Below are 19,018 nucleotides of genomic sequence, written 5' to 3'. Positions count from 1 at the left end.
CCCGGGGCACCGTGAAGGGGATGGCTGGTGGTAGCGCGGTGTCCGCCACGCTCACCTGCGGCAAAAAGGGAAAACCCCCAACAACTAAAGAGAAGGGGGGGGAGTAAAAAAGGACAGAAAATGTTTATAAACCCCCCGTTTGCCGGCCTGGGGAGCTGCCGGCCCGGCGGAGGCGCCCCGCACCTGCCGCGGCAGCCCGTCCCCGCTTCCCCCCCTCTGGATACGGGGCCGCTCCCCCTTCGCCGCGGGCTGGCAGCAACCTGTTGGTCCCGCCGCTGTCGAGAAGGGCGGGAGAAGACACCCACCCCCCCCCACCGCCTCGGATCGGCGGCGAACCCGCTGACAAAGGCGGAGCAGCGGCAGCCCAGAGCCGCCCCCGCCCCCCGCCCCCGGCAGCGGGGCCCGGCGGCGCCGGCGGGCAGCGCGGGGCTGGGGCGCTCGCACAAGATGGCGGTGGGGCGGCGGGAGAGCGCGCTCCCCTCTTAGATGCGGCCGCGGCGGCCCCTGCTCCCGGCGCCCGGCGGGGCTTACATGGCGCTGGAGGACCTGCTTTGTCTCTGCTTCTCCGCCCTCGCCGTCCTGGCCGTGCAAGGTGGGTGAGGAAGGAGGGGAGGGGGGGGTCGGGCGGGGGTCGGTGCCCACCCCGAGCCCACGGGCGGCCGCGGTCGCGCGTGGGGCCGCCGCGCCACCTGCCTTCGAGCCGGACCCCGCTCGGCCCTGGGCAGCAGCCAGCTCTCCGTGGGGATGCGCTCCGCGGCCGGGACCCTCTCCCCCGCCGGTTCTCACCCCTCCCATAGCAGCCCTTAGTGGCCTTTACTCCACAGTCGCCCTCTCCCCCCCCCCCAGTAGCCGTCCCCTGTCCCCCCCCCCCCCCCCCCACCGTGGCCATATTTCACACACCCTCTCTCCATCCCTTTCTTTCCCCCGTCCGTCTGCTTTTCGTCCCACTGAGTCGGGCGACGGCCACGCTCGTGGCCTCAACCCGTGTCTGGATGGTGCCTCCTTTGGGGTCACCTTTTGGGTGTGACACAGGGTGTCGCCCGCAGGGAGCCCCCCTCGGGGCCGGGCTGGGGGGGGTGGAGCGGGCCAGCAGCAGCGACCCCCGGGCTTCCACCTCGCCAGTGGCAAGTTTCCTCTGGAGGGATGGCTGCTGTGCCAGGCTGGCCGGGGGACAAAGCGCTTGTCTGGCGTGGGGCTGGCCTGGAGCAGGCCCAGGTGTCTGGCAGGGCCGTGGTGGGGACCCTCACCCCACTCCCGCCAGCACAGGATGCCGGGGTGGGCAGATATCCTGTTGGTCAAGGAAGCGACCCAGGAATAGCCGTGCTCCTTACGCCCATGTTTTGCAATGGTTATGCAAATGGCTCCGTGCACGGGTACACGTACGCCTGTCGTGCTGGCTGACTTTCTGCGTTTGCTGTCGAAGTTTGCATCGAGGGTCGTTGGACCTGTGGACCTTGGGGTGCGTGGTTTGTTGCCTGTGCGTGAACAGACCCGCAAAAGCTTTTGTCCTCGTCCACGAGAAGGGGTTGGACAGGTGTAGGCTGGCCGAGCTGTGCCGAAAAATGTGAGCTGTGTGTGTGCCCTGGAGTTGCTCTCATTTAAAAGAGCCTCCTAAACGAGGGATTGCAGTGGAGGAGCCATCCCTATGTCATTGTACATTTTTATTCCTTTTTATGATGCATTCAGGTTCAGCAGAACATAATAACAGCACAAAGGATGTTTAGTCTTTATGGCTTTGAAAATAGCGTTTTGGGGGAGAATACAGTGTGGTGGACGGCTGCAGGGTTGTTTTCTTTCTTTTTTTCAGAACGTTGAGCTCCCGTAAGGTGTAGGTTATCATTTGATATAGGTGCAGTGTTACGGTGGCTGTGTGTGGAAATGAATAACGGTCCATGTAAATGGCCCATTGTTATCCGTGCGCGTGGGTTTTTTTAGATGGATGGCAGTCCGTGACCCCACCAGCAGATGAATGGGTAAGCTGAGGCGGGTGGGAGCTGCATCTCCTGCATGTTTGAGCAAACAGCTAAGTGGATCCCGAGGCTTGTAATGGAAAACAATGATTTAAAAAAAAGAAAAAGAAAAAGGCGGGGTGGTGGAGTGGATGTTGTTTTTCAAACCCACTTCAACAAGAAAACTTCAAGTGCTTTGTGGGAATTTGCAGTTGTGGCTTCTCTGCGTTTTTTGGAAGCCAGTAGGCAACTAGTGAAAATTGTTTCTGTTTGTTTTCTAACAATGGGCTACATAGTGTGTAGAGAGGTAGTGAGTGCGTTCGCGCAGTCTGTGGACGTGCCACTTGGTACATACGGATGTGCTTTCCAACAGGTGGGTTTGATTCAGAAAAGAAAAACAGGGACTTGTTTCAATCTGAAATTAATTTGGCAGAAGATTGAAATTGTTTTGGGAAAGTCTGCATTTGATCCCAAAGCCCACGTGTTTTGATCCAAAGTTCAAGCCTCGCTGGGTATGGAATACCTAGGAGAGAAGTAAACTGGAAAACCTTCCCCCTTCTGTGGACTTGATGGAAGCAGTGCTGGTTTACACTAGCTGGGGGTGTGATCCAGTGTTTTGAAAGCTTTCTGCCTGTCCTACTTTGAGACTGTTTTCCCTGCAGTAGCAGGAAAGGGTTTAAGGAAAAAAAAAAACCACCAAACAACAAAACAACCCCTCTTCAGTTGACTCTGGCAAGGGGGTTGTGCTGGTTGCTTTCCTTGGGGCTCTCTACAGGGGATTTGTCAGTGGGAAGTGGGCTGAGCTTTCCGTTCGAACGATCAGCTGAAATCCGTCTGGGTTTATGTCATTTGGATTTGTGGTTGAGTCCTCTTGCGGCAGAACAGATTTCCTTTTTCAACATCAGCTAACTTTAGGTCTGATTTGTTTTATCCTTCCTGTCACATCTGTCTTGGCGGCATAACCCCGTAGCCAGCTGTGTGGAGTTAGTGCCTCTGCCTGGGGAAGTCAGTGTTACCATTGTTTGGGGATCGTGCGTCTCTGCTGCTGCGGTCGCCTGCGCTTTGCAGGATGTCACCTGCATGCAGATCCGCTTGCCCTGTTGACTGTGGTGTTGCGCTGTCGCCTGTTCATGGGCTGGGTTGCAGGGAGGCAGGATGAGCAGTGCAGGGAAGGGGTATTTCTTACAGTCCCCAAGAAACGGGGGGCACTGGCAGTGCCAAACACTTGTGCACACCACATTAGCGAGTTTTTGCCTGTATCGTGTTTCCAGGGGCAGGTTTCTTGTGCGGGAGCTTGCTGCCGTTGTGCTGCGGCTGTCATGACAGCCAGTCTCTGAGCCCCGATGGCAGAGGCTGCTCGAAAGCGGGGAATTTCTCTGCTGGCGTTTCTCTGTTTTTCTTCTGGTGTGTGAGGCTGAAGGAGAAACCACTCAGGCTTGGTTCTGTTTTTGTTTTCCCTAGCTTTTTTGTTTTCCTTTTTTGTGCCCTCTCCTTTCACTACCTTGAAGTCCAAAGTGAAGCAGAACCTGCTAATTTTCTGATGTCTCCCCTCTTTCTGCAGCAGACTTTCTCCTGGCAGCTGTAGAAAGTTTGATCTGCTGCAGGGGGCCCCATGCAGGGTGGGTGTATCGCTGATGGTACACGAGCCACTTCAGAGTGGCGAAAGTAGTAATTTAAAAAGAAAATGTTTGGCAATCTGCCTTTCCCTGAAGAAGGGAGATGATTCTCCCTGCATGCATGCTTGCAGCCTGATCTGGAGCTGGAGGTAGCTTCTGTGGTACAGCACAGGTCTCTCTGCATGGGGGGCACCAGAGCCCTTTGCTTTTGGGAACTGCTGGGGTGGGCTGGGTGTTGCTGCAGCATACAGGACATCTCACTTGAGTGCCCACTGTGATCCTGGGCCAGTTGCTTCATCTGCTATGGTGTCCTGAGGGCCCATCTTTAGACAAAAGTAGAGACACTGCACGCTTCTCCCTGTCAAAGGTGTTGGGAAGATAAAAATCCATCAATGAGGGTGAAATCCATCAATAAGTATTCAGCACGTATATGATCTTTGTCACTATAGTGTACAACTGTCCCAAGGGCAGAGTGCTGCATTGTCCCATGTTGGCTCACGAATTCGTGCCTCCTGATACTGTATTGCTTGCTGGGTGATTTGAACTCTGACTCCCTCGGAGCTGCCTTCCCAAAGGCTGGCTGTTTTCCCAGGGAAGAATACAGGTGCTTGTGAACCAGATTGAGCATTTGCAGCGTAAGAGATGCTGCTTGCACGATTTACATGCTCCTCTCCTGTTTAAATGGCTGCCTGGCCATTAAGCCTAGTCATGGTTATATAATTAAGATGGGAATTAATATTTAATCTGATTGTAATTTGTTGCTGGAATCCATCCCAAACTGTATCTCTGTGTGAGGTGAGTGTGTACCTGAGGGAAAACTGAGGCCAGTGTTACACGCAGGGGATTTTCTGCTTGGACACTGGGAATTATAGGCCTGCCTTGGGTGACGGCAGAAACCCTAACCTTTACAAACCTCGAGCGATCATAGTCATTTTGTTATCTGTAGGAAGCAAATGTTTGCTTTTAGTCAGCTGTAATACTAGATGGGATATGGTAAATCCTTGTTATCAGTATTTGCCCAGTGTGTGTTGGGCCAAAATCAACTCTGGTGCAATTTCGTTACTTTCTGGAGAAGAACTGGACCCACTTGTCTACAGTATTTTTAGCGTGGTTTTCTAAGGAGAAGAGACTTATGTAGTCATGCTGTCTGGTTGTCTGTCCATCTCCCTTTCCTTTTCTAAATAATTCTTGGACCTGCTGGTCAGTCATAGCTAGTGTGGATATGGAGAATTCAGACCTTTTGAAAATAAGTGATCAGGTAGAGGAGAGAGATGCAGTTTCTGCATGGACTGAAGGAGAGGCACTGGAAAACCCACCTAGGAGAGGAACCTGAAGTGCTTCAACTGCAGGAAGAGCTTTGAACAGATCTTGCACCCTGTTAGGGTAGGACACAAAGCTGCAGGAAATCACTATCTCAAGTCCTTGTGTCCACTTGTTTATTTTATTTTTGAAGTCTTTTATGCTTTAAAACGTGCTGTTGTTTTATGGTTACGCCAGCATTCGCGTCACAGGGCTTGGTAGTTGTTTTGCTTTCCTCTCTTCTTGGGAAAGCATTTTCCAAACACAGGACTTGGAGCTGCTGTGATATTGGCTCTTTCTGAAGGCTTTGTGTTGGTCGCTTGCTGTCTCTGCCTCAGTTTTCCTGTTTGTTTCAGCTGGGCAGAAGATGCTGTCGCACACTATAAACATATAAAGAACACCATCACTTTAAGTACCCTTCCTGCATTTATTAAAATCCCATGAGTAAGTGACCTCCAAGTGCTTCTGATGCTTTTCTGACTTAACGGCTTCCTGGTGAGAGGATCCACAGTTGTTAAAACTGAATCTGCCATCTTCATAAAAAAGCAGAGTTGAGCTGTGTTTTCATGAGCCCTTCTAGAGATGCTAAACCCCACACCAGATGTGGGGGGAAGGACCAAAGAGCTCCTTCTAGTTTGTCTGACTTTCACTGGTATGCTGAAGTCATCCTTAAAAGACCATTGAATTTCCTAATTCTGAAGAGTAACAGAGCCTTCATAGGGAAGGGAAGAGTTGGTCAGTGTTTACTTCCAGGAAGGTAGATACCTGCTAGAGTTGCAGCTGCTGAGAAGAGACATTCTCCCTGGGAGAACCCAAACACTTGTCATCAGCCTTGTTTGAGCATATCTAACACTTTCCTGTTTGCACGTGTCAAGACACTTTGCTCATGAGTGTGTAGGTCGTGGTGCTTCTCCCTTGGATGTGTTTTTTTTCATGTCACTGATGCCCTTTGGTGTCTCTCTTTGAGTCAGATCCTCTCCTGCTCTTAATCCATGGGATCCTGCTGTTGGGATATGGGCCTGCTTTATCTGAGAAGTCCAGCAGATGCAGTGTGTTATCTCTGTGGCTAATAAACATATTTTGTGGTGGTTATGATAAGCAATTACTGTATTCCACTGAAACTTTCATATGAGATGTTCTGAAATTATTTAAAAATCTGCATCTGCATTTTAAATGCAGTTGCCTATTACTGCCATATTAAATTCCGCTGAGCTATTGAATAACCTGATTAATTATTATGCTTTCTTGTTTTTTAACATTTTAATTTTTTTTCAAGATCTCTCGTGGATTTCTTGAGGACAGGTCATTAATATTAAAGGTGTGTTAATGAAATGTGAGCATCCCCAGAGGTTGCTCTCAGCCCAAATCGGTGGGAAAATTAAAATCTAGTGTGTAAAGCTATTGCACCTGTGCTCAGTCTGCTGTGGCCCTTTCCCTTATTCTGACTGATTTCCCTGCTCTCATTTCCTGCTTTGGTCTTTGAACCACAATCCCTTTTGAGTTGGGATGGCTTAGCACCTTGTTAAATACAAGAGTTTGGGAAATTAAACAGTTAAAACAGAACTCCAGAGAAAGGTGCTGGGATGGCAGAACTTGGAGCAGAGGTAGAGCAAACCTGGGCTGCAGAAGTGATGCCAGGCTGGCGGGGGTTGGGGGGAATGTGATAAGGTCCTCCTTTATGTTTCACTGTCTGTGCTGGGAAATGTGTGTCCTTGATAGTTTATAAATGGACTGACGATAGATGATCAAGTTAATTGGTGTGACCAAAAAGGTCATTACTTAATGGGATGGCTTTCCTGTGCTGTGTTGTGTGAATACCCCAAGGGTTTTGGCAAAACCTGGCTGTTTATGCATGCAGGGCTTTGATAAATCTTTTTCAAAAGCATCAAGAGTGCTTATAGGTTTTAAAATTACCTGAAGTTTTGCACTCGATGCAAGACTGTCTTCTGTGCCTCTTGGCTGGCTAGCTGGATCTGACTTGCAGAATGGGTGCATGTATTTTCCAGATAAAAGTGGCATTGTGCCCAATATTAAAAGAAGACTAGTCAAGTGTTTACTGATTTGTTATTACTGCAACTGAGAAGGCTTTTATGTTCCTTTGGAAATTTTTGTCCCCTTTTTGTCTCTTTATTTTGGAGATGGCCTAGTGAAAAACTCCAGTGTGCTCCTTATAGTGCTAATGCCATGTGCTGTTACCCTTATGGAAATATCATTCTGTAGTCCTTCTCTTAATCGTGTTGACCCAGAGGGACCAGGCTAGTTGCAGCCTGTTTCTATGCCCTACCAGTCCCGCTCACCTGTTTGACTCCTGGCAAAGCCTTGAGAGAGCTCGTAAGGAGACATGGAGCTTCTCGTGACAAAAAAAGACAAAGGTTGGGGAGGACAGAGAATTAGCAGATGTTCAGGCTGATGTTCAGGGGGTTTAGCCTGTGGTGTTGGGATGGGACCTGTCACTGTATGGGAGATAAGGCTTGTGTACAAGATGCTGGGGCTCATTTGAGGTTATCTTCAGCAGTGGGGTAAGAAGTGTGGCATGGGGTGGGGGATCTGAGGCTGCCGGCTTGACTCCGTTATTTCCTGCTTGATAGGTATTTTCCCCTGCCATAGAGGCTCAGGCAGTCCTGCTGTTAGAGAATTTAGGTTGTTATAGGAGGGTGATCATGTGCTCCACAGGTTTGTGTGTGCTTGCAAAGGCACTATGGGTTGTTGCATAGCAAGGCATCTTGGTGAAATACACATAGAAGATAAAAGGGGAAAAAAAACCCCAGCATCTGATCCAATACCAGCTCCTTTGCTGGATTGGCAAAAATCATTTAGATCCTCCTTCCCAAGAACGATTTTGTAAACATAATACTGCCTATTAGCCATGTAAATTACTGTCATTGGTGGCAATTGTTGTGATGGAAAGATAAGTGTCTTGAAACTCTGGTTTGATTTACCCCTCCTGCCCCCCCAGGCTTGCTAACCAGTTGTTTATGTCAGTGCTGATTGCGGCTTTTGTCAGAGAAATCAAAATATTGATCAAAATTATTTAGCTGTTTTTCCTAGGTCACAGTAAATGCAACTTTTCTTTCTTTTCCTTTGTACTCTTTTCTCTGTACTGAAAACAAAGCTAACCTTTCCTCAAGGAGATGAGCCGTATGTTCCTGAAGTCAAATATCATCCGCTTGAAGAGGGTCCTTAGGAGCAGACTTCATATCTGGAGGCTTTCCTCAAGAGTCTGTCAGTTGAAAATCTGGCTAGCAGCATTATCTCAAGTACTATTGTGGGGTTTTCTTTACGTGCAAAGTGGGGAGAAAAGGAAGTTTCTCCCAGCTGCTGGCAGAGAATAGCTTCCCATTTACTTAACGCTTGTGGCTGCTGCCAGAATTTTCTGTTTAGCAGCAGAGGATGTTAAGTGTGGGGTGAAAGGCTCCAGTAACACTTCAGCATCCGGGCATGAGGCTGAGCTGTCAAATAATTCTTTTCACTCTTTGTTTTTTATACCAGTCAAGGCACTTGGATAGTGTTGTAGGTTTAAGGCTAGTGAGGTTGCGCTGCCTTCATGTGTACTGCAGGAAGCTGAGGACATTTCTTGTTTCAGGTTTAATGGTTGTGCTTGAACAAAAGCATGTCTTAAAGAGCAACACCCACTTCTGACTTAAAAATGTGTTGTGCATGCTTGTCCGTCACAGCCCCTTGGTAAGCTGGTTTGATGTCCTTGCCCAGTAATGTGCACCTTCATTCAGTCTGAATTTACTTAGCTGTTGTTTATAGGTATATATGAAGACAGGTACTGGTATGAAAAGCCTCCCTGTGAGTATGTGTACACTGATCAAATTTCCTGGTAACCTGCTCTTTACTAAGCTAAATACATGCAGGTCCTTGAGTCTTTCACCTGTTTTCCATCCCTTAATCTCAGCCTTCTGCAGCTAACACTAGTGTAAGTAAGAGCCCTGCTTTTCTCAGCAGTTAGGTGTTTGCTCAGCAATGGAAATTTCTTAGCTGCTTTGATTCAGAGCCTGACTTTTTGGATCTGGACCCTGCAAGTCCCTCAGGGCACCTGTTCCCCTGCAGCTTAGCACAGAGCCGCCATTTAGCTCGGACAGCCAGTGCTGGATGTGGCTTTCCAGATGTGATGGGATCGGAGCCAAGCAGAGGGAAAAGTAAAGAAACCTTCAGCTCCAAGAGCACCTCTTTGGTGAGCAGCTGAGCTGTTGCTGAGGCAGATTTCGGGTGTTGCAGCAGGACGCTTGCACATGGGAAACTAGAGGAAGAATCAGGATGGGGCATGTATGTGCAGCTTCCATATAGCTTTTAAAGAGAAAGGCTGCCATCTAAGCCAGAATCATGCTGTGTGGTTACACTTGCATAGAAAAATACTTAGTCTTACAGCAGCTTTCACCAAGTAACACCTCAGCCATGTCCTCCATCAGCACTTCAAGTACAGGTGGAGCATATGGAGCTTTGCCCTCTCCCACTCATAAAGATGCCTCTGCCCTTTTCCATGTTGCCTACACAATGCAGTTTTTATATTCTTGTGTAAATGTTGCCAGCCCCTGCCCAGTGTCCATGAAGCAGCAGTGAGCCTTCAGAATTAGGAAACCAATAGTAGGGCTTCTTGGGCGTTTAGTTCCCTGCTGCATGACACACTTAAGAGTGGCTTCAGGCCATTTTGTCTGCATCATAGTTTTTAATTTGTAAAATGAGGTATTAAAATTCCTGTCTGAGAGGCTGAGCGTGAATACTCTCGGGGTGGAGGCTTTCAGATGCTGCAGGGCAGTGTGCTGCAGGTGTGTGTTTCAGATGTAGAGCCCTGTAGAGATGGGGAATAGGTGCTGTACAAAATGCATCTGTTTATGTGGCTGTGCAGACATAGTTGTGCCTACCTGTTTGTGGTGCATCAACTCTGGATGTGTGCGGGTGCAGTGTGAATACAGAGATGTGTACATGGTGGGTGCAGGCCTGTAAATGAAAATTTGTGATTACTTGTTTTATGTATTTTAAAGTTTGTGGGTTTAAAAAAATACTACCCTCATAGGGAATATTTTCTTCTCACCAGAAACTTGTTAGACTGGAAATTTCACAGTACTAATTTTTATGGCACTTCTTAAGCTGAACTAATTGGGTATTTTGGAAGGGGGAAGACAAGGGTGTGGATGTGCGTTTTTATGTAGATTTCATTAAAAATGTGACTTGGATTATCCTGCTAGCTATCTGAGCGATGTGAAGGTCTCTGCTTGAAAATGCAAGCGATTATAGGCTGGTGACTAATAAATAATCCTTGGCTAATATGGGGTAGGCTCAATTAATGTTAATCCCTGCTCAGCAGTAGTAAAAGTTGGATAAAGTCAAGGAGATTTTGCAAGGCTGTTACTGACCTGAACATGAGAATGACCACACAGCATTCCCTAAAATGAAACCAGTTCTTTGGAAGAGCCATCATTCTCATCATTTCCTTCTTACACTAGAGCTATTCGAAATGGCCCAAAATTGCCTGGTTATGAAGATGAGGATTTCTTTTGTGCTGAGACACACAGGACCTCATTAAAAGAGGAGCAGCAGTAATTAGTCTAGATTAATGGAAATAAATCTGGTTTTAGTAATAAATGAGGTTGTGTTCTTTGGTCCAGAGCAGCCACCATCTATAGTGCTCACCTAGCAGTTTGATGCACAGAGGCAAAACCTTTCCTCACTGAGGAGAAAAATGGGCAATTTGGGTGTTTTTGCTGAAATCTTGGTATAAGTGTGGGTGTTGTTTTTAGATGCGTTTTGGTGAAATAAGCAGAAGCCCAGAGACAGCAGGGAGAAGCATTACGTCCGAGCTTGGACCCCATTGATACTGGAGGGCCCCAGAGTGGTGTGATGGTCCCCACAGGCATTCTGCTGCTTGGATACTGGACCGTTGAAAGCGTGTCCTTCACCATTTGGAAGCAGACTCAGTCCTTTTACTGCTTTGTCCTCAAACTGTCAGGTTTCAGCTGGCTGCAGCTTTGGAAAAAGGATAAATTTATGTGCTCTGAAGAGAAACTTGCACTGACAGTGGGTAAATGCACTGTAGATGTTGGAAAGTTAAACAGCCAAGTAGGTGTGAGGGATTTTGGAACATAAGGCTATGAAATATATTTTCCTCCTGTTGTTTTGGTAGAAGTAAGTTTTAAATTTGGAAATGGGAGGGCAAATTCCCACCCATTCTGACCCTCGGTCCTAACCATCTTCAAAGGGTGGTACTGCTCATTCTTTTCTTCCACCTTCAAGTGCATCCCAGTAGCCATGGATATGGGTGTTACCTTGCTATTTCTCTTAACATGATCGCTGAGCTGTAAGAGCTCACTTTGCATTTTCTATGATAACTGAGTTTCCAGATCACAATCAGATACTGTCTTTTAAAACTGGACCAGGTGAGATATTACACCAGGAGGATGCAAAGTCCTGAGATGGTCAAGTCCTTGGTAAGTTCATTGCATTGCCTAGCTGCGGGCACTCCTTTGACTTAACAGTTCAGCATCTCCTGTTTTATTATTTTCAATGTCTCCTTCTCAAACCTACCCTCTTATCTGCTATTGTCCAAGTAAGGCTGATTGGCTAGCTGTATTGATAATGTACCTTTGTGGGTTAAGTGATAACAGAAAGGAGCAGAGCATGGCTAGATAAAGCCAGGGGTAGTCCACACCCTTGGAGGGAGCTGGTGTCAGACACTGCAGCCTGTAGCCAGGCAGTGAAGCACAGATGGGTTTTGTGACTTCCCGGAGGCCGTGCAGTGCATGGTGACAAAGCTGCGCCTGGACAGAGTCTGTTGCTTTGTCTGGACTGCCCACGCTGTCTGTTCTCTGCAAAATTAACTCATGGCATAAGCCCCCCTCACCTTTCTCTTGTGTTCCTGTGCTGCGTGGGTGGTGTGTGCTCTTTGCTGTCCTTGTGTCCTCCCAGAGAAGTGAAAGCTCTCTTGGGGCGATGCAGGCTTGCAGTGACAGTCATCTGCAGTGAGCTGTTAAAACATACTTTCCCATTAGTTTTCTTTGTTGCTGTTCTGAATTGTCTTTTCTTCCCCTGTGTGCTGGCTCATTATTTCTCATTAATTCATGGTTTGTGCAATTACCTGGGAAATGCAGAAGAGTTGGCAGGAGTCTGATGAGCCTGACTTCTCTTCTTGGGGGTAGTAGGTGACTTTGTAACGATACAGCATGGGAGAGTTGGTTCTTGTCTTCTTGGAGCAGCAAGTTGCACACCCAGGCCTCGCTGCTGGGGCTCTGTGGGACAGGTTGGCTGTTTTGAAGAGAGCTGGAAAGCACAAGGGGCAGAGACAGGGGCTATATGTGCAGATTTCTTGGGTACCTGGTAGGACTGAAACTGGAACCATTCTTGGCGTTTTGTATCTGTTCTGTATTACAACACTTTACACCCTGTCCTGAAGAGGCTCTCCAGACTTGAACCCCAGCCTATCAAGAAAATGTGAGCAAACAAGGGAGGCTCTTTTCTTAACTTTAAAAAACAGAAATGTACAGTAAATCATTCTAAATTCATGCCAGGGGATTTTGTTTGTTGTGAAAGCTTTCAGCTCGGTCTGAGGAGTGCATGTGTCTTGGGATGTGTGTCAGAGCAGTGTCACCCCTGCAGAAGGGTTCTTTGCCCTTTTTCTTTGCAGACTGCATTTCGGGTAAGAACAGAGATGTGATCTGGTCCCTTTTTGGGAGGAGAGAGCCAGCCCACAGCAAGATAAAAGGGCTGTCACTGATTAAAACATCACAGTTTCTCTGCTTGTAGCTGGTGTTTTACTGGCAAATGTGTCATGCCACTGGTTTCCCCATATGAATGCTCCTCTTTTTTGAGGGTTGTATTCAGAGGTGGACTTCCCAGCTGCTAGGAAGGACCTCTTGAGGGAAGCTGGACTAAGCTGTTTGACGGATGGTTTCACAGAGTTCAGGCTGTTGGTGGAGAAGGGGCTTTACCTGCCTTCCTCCTTCCTTTTTTTGTTTTCAGGTGAATGGCAGAATCTCATTACCAACAGCACTGGCAGGGCTTTGAAGATTTCTGGCCTAATTATCTTACTTGCGCTGCGAGTAGCAGTGAAATCCATGTGCTGTCAGGGAGACTTAGCTATTGTGCCAGCTGTACAGGGGTGGGAGAAAAAGGCCTCATGAAAGGGCTTGTGTGGAGGGTTTGTTTCTGGTGGCGCAGGCTGGCCTGGGTTGCATGCACGTTCCCCAGCTGTACAGGTGCTGCAGGATTTCCTGCAAGACCTGGATGGGGTGAATGAGGTGCAAGCGAGAAGCTATCATGTTCTGGACTTCATCCGTGGCCATGCAGGTGCCTTTTTTGGGTAATGCTTGTGAAGGTCCAGCCTGCAAGGTTGAGTTCTTTTTTCATCAGAACTGTAAAAGCAGATTAATGATATCTAGAACCTGCCAGTTGGCTAAACATCATCTGCTGTCCTTGGGCAAGGTTCAGGGCTGTTTTCTGTGTATGTGACTTCCTAATGGCTTCCTCAGCAGGAAGTTTTAGGTACCTTCACATAATTACCAACAGTCTTACATATGGAGGGTTTTGGCAAACTGAATTTTTCCCTCTTTTCTATTCAGCTCACTTCTAACAGGAGAGAGATGTGGAGCAAGACTGTAACCTTGAGAATGGTAGTGGCAGAAGGAGCTGTGCTGGAGGCAGTGGTCCGTGGAGCACATCAAGGGCTTGCAAACTCTTAGTATAGCCAGAGGCCTTCTCTGGAAGTAAAAATTGGACAAGGCATAGCTATGGGTTGTAACAGGAGATGGTCAAAGATACCCAGGCAGGGAAGAGGAGGTGTTTGCCGAGGCTGCGTGAAGCAGTTTCACAAACTAACTTAAGGACCAAAATCGAGATGGATATTCCCAAAAGAAAGCAGCTGCAGCCCTCTTTTTCAGAGCAGAGGCAGGATCCTGGAGCCAAAGAGGTGGGCAGCTCCATCCTCACTTGGGATGTAGACGTATCTCTTCTGTGTCAAAGTGGGCCAGAGTGAGGTGGCAGTGGGGATTGAGCTGTGTCTTGCCTGGGGGCTTTCCCTCTGACTTGGCTAGAAAATGCTGGGTGCTTCACAGAGGTCTTCTGTGAGCATGGGTGCCTAGCCACTGCTGTGGAGATGCATCCTGTTATCCCTCTCTCTGCGGAGGGGCTGTTTGGTTGTTGCATGGTTTTGCATGCTATGATATATAATACAAAGGTGGTGGGTCAAATGTAGCAAGTTTCAGTGGTGTGTGTGCGAGGGCTGTGATAGAGCCATGTATTTGCACCTCATTTCTGAGACTCTGATAGAGATATATCTCTGTATTTATGCTCGGATACAAGGAATTATCTGCTATTTGAGTGAAATGGGTCAAAATATTATTAACTCTAGCTATTCCCATCCTGCAGCTTTAGCAAAGTGTTGCCGTATCTCTTGTGTAGGCAAGGAGCTTCTGAGGCAGCTATGGTCTAAGTAACACTAAACTGCATGTAGCAAGAAGGCAAGGAAAAAGAGTACAGGAATATTTGATGCCTTGATCATCAGTTGAAGGCAGAGGGATGAGAAAGATCTTTGATGCTTAAGATCTTTGGTCTTTAAGATGATAAAAATTCAGAAACACTGGAATGTACTCCATCCTGGCACAGTTCCTTGGGTCTTCTCTTGGTCAGTATCTCTGTGCTGCCCTTTCATCATGGGAACAGGCATGACCACAGCCAAAAAGCATCAAGGGCAATAGCTTGTTTTTCAGATGGTAGAGGTGACTGGACACCGAGGAGGCTTTAAGAGCTGTTTCCTCTGGTCTTCTATCTTAGCTGTCGTTGTATGCGTTGAGAGTCATCTTCCAAGTTTATGTGCAATTGTGGCTGGGTGGAAGGCAATCGATGGTGTCCTGTGGCAAGCTGACCTGGCACAAAAGCTTGGCAAAATGCTGAAGTTCCCCCTTGCACGGCTTGAGGGATCTGAGTGAACCCTCCCAGTACTGCTTTGTAGGTGAAGCCAACCAGTCGCTACAAGGCTATTGCTTAGTCCTAATAACACTCCCTGTGGCTTGTATATCCAGAACACTGACTGCTGAGTAAAACGAGTGTGTAAAGTCAAGGAATCCTTGCACATCTTGAGTATTGCTTTCCCTTTCTGTGGTTCCAGATAGCAGCTGGGAGAAAGTTGGTTTGGAAAACAAAGCTGTTAGGAACCATTTGTTTAGACACAAGGCAAAATGAAAGTGGAAAACATAATCTGTCTGTTCCCCTCAGCCTCCCACCTTCTTTTTGTTTAAAATGTCCACATGCCATTTACTTTCAATAAACAAAAGATGTTTCTTATAAGCTGGTGTTTACTAGTAGGGAAATGTGATTTATTAGAGAACAGAAATCCCTGCTCGTGCCTGTGTTTTCAAACTGGAGCAAGAGTTCATAATTTTATAGACCTTTCAAGAATGGATTTCCTAAAGCAAACAGTGAAGAACTGTTAAATTATAGCCATGTAAAGCAACAGTGTAATAGTGTGATTGCTCAGTACTAATGGCTTTATTATTCTGTACCAAATAGGAGTGGTTTGGGCTGGTGGGAGATAACATGCCTTTCCTGAGATAGCTTTGGAGCCGATTCAGAGGAGAAGCCAATTTGAGATTCTTGGGCAACTTCTTTCCCTTGTAATGAGGGAGATAAGGACTGTATGGGTGTTTTCTTACTCCAGCTTTCTTCCAGGATCATGCAGGGAGGAGCAGCTTCCAGAAAAGCAAAGTATGGTTTCTCTCTACAGTCTGACAGCCACTAAACTCTCACACTGCCCCTCTGAGTTAGGGTCTCAGCTTTCCCAGCATTTGCTTGGGGCATCTCTGTGACCTGTTTGCCCTTTAGAGGGAATAGGGGAGCGATGCAGTTCCCCTCCAGAATCATGGGTGGTGGAGGCTGTGTCGATGCCTTTCTTCAGCCCTGTCTGAGCTCACCAGCCCTGCAGGACTCCTAGGCAGGTGGAGTGCAGTGTTCAAGCCAGGGACTTTGGGACTGAGCTGCCGTGGGGGCTGCTGAATTCTTCAAATCCCTGGGCTTGAGCAGAAATGACCTTGGAGTGCCTGGCACCAACATCTCTGGATCCTGTTGAGATGCAGGTTTGTACCCCACCTACCCATTTCTTTCCACAGCTGCTCATGTGGAGCTTAAGCAAGTTAAGGTGCCAGATGCCTGGTCTTGTCTCTGTCTTCCACGTGTCTGTCACCTCCAGGTGTTGGTGGCTCAGTGTTGTGCTGACCTGGCTGTGAATGAAGCTCTGAAAATAGTGGCTGTTTGAGGACGGTCTGTGCTCCCTTGTGCAGCCAGCCATTACCTTCTTGGCTGTGCCGGGCAGTTTGTCACTACAGGTAGTGAGAAGCACAAGAGTATGGGTGGTCTCAGCTTGGAGCTCCAGTCTTGCAGTTAGCATGTGTCTGAGGATGCCTGCCTGGAGCCTGGGTGGGATCTCTAACAGATGCATGCACAGTGCCCTGGCCCTTCTCCAGCTCGAAGCCAGTGCAGTGACCTCTGCTGAGACATGTGTGTTGAAAGGGACCGATCTCCTGTGTTTCTTGGTTTCTTTCTCCTGGTTCTCAACTTCTGCATGATATATTGTGCTCATTTCTGGCTGCCCTACACATATGCATGCTGGAAAAACCTTGTTACCAGCTTAGTTGGGCTCTTGGAAGAAACAGTCTTTGCAAAGAGAGCTGTGGCTTGTAATGAAATAGCTTTGCAGTAACATAGTTTCAGTGCTGCAGTGTGTCTGTGCTGGCTTTCAGGTTGTTCCTGGGCTAAAAATATGGCCCATTAAGACTTCTGGAACAGGATGTATCCATATTATAAAGATACTTTATTCCTTATGTGTTATTGCTAAGTGACTTAACTGATACTGCATTTGGAGACCTACTTTGTAAGATCACTTTGTCTGAAGTGGAAGTTGAGAAAAGAATCAAGTGTGTATGTGTTTCTGATAGTGAGGACGTGGTGCTGCCTTGGAGAGCTGGGAGGCTCGGGTGTTGCACTGGTGTCTGATGCTGACTGATCGGGGCCGCTGGACAGCTATTTCGATTTCTGATCTTTCCTGCCCTCAGATGACAAAAGATTCAGAATTGCATGGAAAAGATTAGCATTAGGAGTTTTACCACCTACTTCATTTGAAACTGGATGCGCTTGAGATGTGTTGAACAAATGGACAGTGGCCTTTCTTCTCCCTGGGGACAGCTTTTACATGGATGGGAAGCTACAGATGGGGCCCAAGGCAGAAATGCAAATAGGCAGGGCTGTGATACGAAGCATTTGGCAGGATCACAGGCTTAAAAGCTCCCTCCCCACGGCTGCTTGATCCTGCTTTTTTGGTTGTGCTGACACAGCTGGTTGTGGGCTGCACTGTGAACTGTTTGAGTGGAGCTTTGGCCTCAAAACTGTGGGATTAGGGCCTGTGCTGCTGGCACCGTGAAGCTGGCCAAGCCCAGTCCATCCCAGTGCTGCTTGTAAGAAGCCCTCAGAGGTGTACTCGCTTCAAAATGACTGCTGTGATTACAGCTTTGCAGAGAAGCACAGTAGTGAGCGTGAACAACTAATTAGTTTTTATAACCCTCTTTTGTTTGCTTTTGAAGACACAAGTCCCTCACTTGCTTGCCTGGCTCCCATTCAGTGTCGTGACAATGTCAGCGCGAGCGTGTGAAGCTCATGTTACGCGGAGAGAGTTCAGACAGGTTTGGTTTCAGCACAGGTCTTGTCCCTGAGCTGTTCCAGCACTTTCCTGACAGGAGGCAATTGGTATTAGAACAGGTTTGGCCCTGAGACTGTGAACAAAACAGTTTTGAGGGGCAGATCGCCCATGGTAATGAGTTCAGTGGAGGCCTGACTGTTTTTTGTAGATGAAAAGGTCAGATCTGTTGCCTGGGTTATGTAGAAAGGTTTTTTTTCTGGAACAGCCTGCTCCTGATCAGCTCCAGTCTCTGCTGAGCTGCCAGGTGCTGGTCTGAACAGTGTTTTTCCTACATTTTCCTCATTGGTGAGTGTTGGAGAGTTTACTTTTTAGGTGAGTATGTTCGTTTAAGGCTGTGAAGTTCTGAGTTCAGATCAGCAACTTGGACAAACTTAAAACACCCCTGGTTTTGAGCTTGCCCTACTTGGAGTTTGGTTTTAATCACAAGTTTTAACCAATTGAGCCTATTGAAAACATTCTTAGTGAAACACCCTCTTTTTTTTTTTTTTTCCCCAGAAGCTGTTAGCTGTCTTCAAGAAACAATATTTTAATTGAAGTCATGATAAAAGCAAAGCGGCAGTGGTTGTTGTAAAGCTTAATTATTAAACAGCCTTGTTTTTAATGCAAAAAAAACTGTAAAGAAAAAAAAGCTATGCACTTTAAAACTGTCAAAATATAACCTAAAACTTTGAAGTCTTAAAATACTTTGGGAAATGCTGAATGTTTTTGACTGGTTATATGGAACAGCTGAACTGACTTAACTGGAACAAAATTAGAGGAACAAAGAGGTTTTGTTTCCAGAGTGTATTCTTTGCCCTTTGACAGCACTGTCTGGCTCACACTCAGAGTTAGATACCCGGAACAGGTCACTGTCAGCTTCCCCCCTTTGGTTAGACTTTCCACATAACTAGTCTGCTGGAACAACAGTAATATGCTTGTAAATGAGTAAAAATCACAGGAAGATTCAGGGGCAAGAGCAGAATTTGAAGCTCCTGTAACTGTTGTGTTGTTTTTTTGAAAGAGTCTGAGTCTCATATTGACAGTTCCTCTTCCCTAGTGCCACACGTTAGTGCTGAGTTTGAGGTTACCACAGGCTAGCAGGAATTTTCCTGGCTGGTGATTGATGTTGAATCCTACACAGTTGGATCTTCTCAACATGGTCTCAAAGTGAGAGACTTGCCTTCCATGGAAGATGCTCAGAAAGTCTCCCAATGAATGCTTCCCATGTACACAGCAGCTTTCATCAGCAAAATGGTGAGATGGTTTCTATGCACGTGGGTTATCCTTAGCATGGTAGCTGGCACTCCAGCTCTGGGAGGTGCTCATGTGCTCTGTTCTGTAGCCGTCATTCAGGGCTATTTGCATGGAAACAAGCTCTCTGTAAAGTCTGTTTTCTGTTGGGGAAGGATAGATAGCAGGAGGAGATGAGCAGCTGAGAAACGGAGCTCTTGTTTCCATGCAAATATCCTATAAAGAACAAAAGAGTGTGAGAA

The 19,018-nt window shown here is 47.3% G+C and overlaps 1 protein-coding gene across 3 annotated transcripts in view; it reads left to right on the top strand.

The window, feature by feature from the left end:
* The first annotated feature begins 374 nt into the window (after positions 1-374).
* Positions 375-19,018, top strand: part of IGDCC4 (immunoglobulin superfamily DCC subclass member 4) — a 102,282-nt gene continuing 83,638 nt past the window's right edge. For 2 of the 3 annotated variants that reach the window (XR_003923463.2, XM_030014934.2), the window contains exon 1: positions 375-592. Coding sequence is in view for 2 of the 3 variants with exons in the window: in XM_030014934.2 (XP_029870794.1) it covers positions 487-592 (106 nt within the window). In the remaining variant the exon portion in view is untranslated. The remainder of the gene's footprint in view (positions 593-19,018) is intronic. The other variant, XM_030014935.2, reaches the window with a different exon arrangement.

Source organism: Aquila chrysaetos, chromosome 5, assembly GCF_900496995.4.
Source record: "Aquila chrysaetos chrysaetos chromosome 5, bAquChr1.4, whole genome shotgun sequence".
Taxonomy (NCBI): domain Eukaryota; kingdom Metazoa; phylum Chordata; class Aves; order Accipitriformes; family Accipitridae; genus Aquila; species Aquila chrysaetos.
The sequence above is the reverse complement of the archived record's forward strand: the minus strand, read 5'-3'. Positions and strand labels throughout refer to the sequence as shown.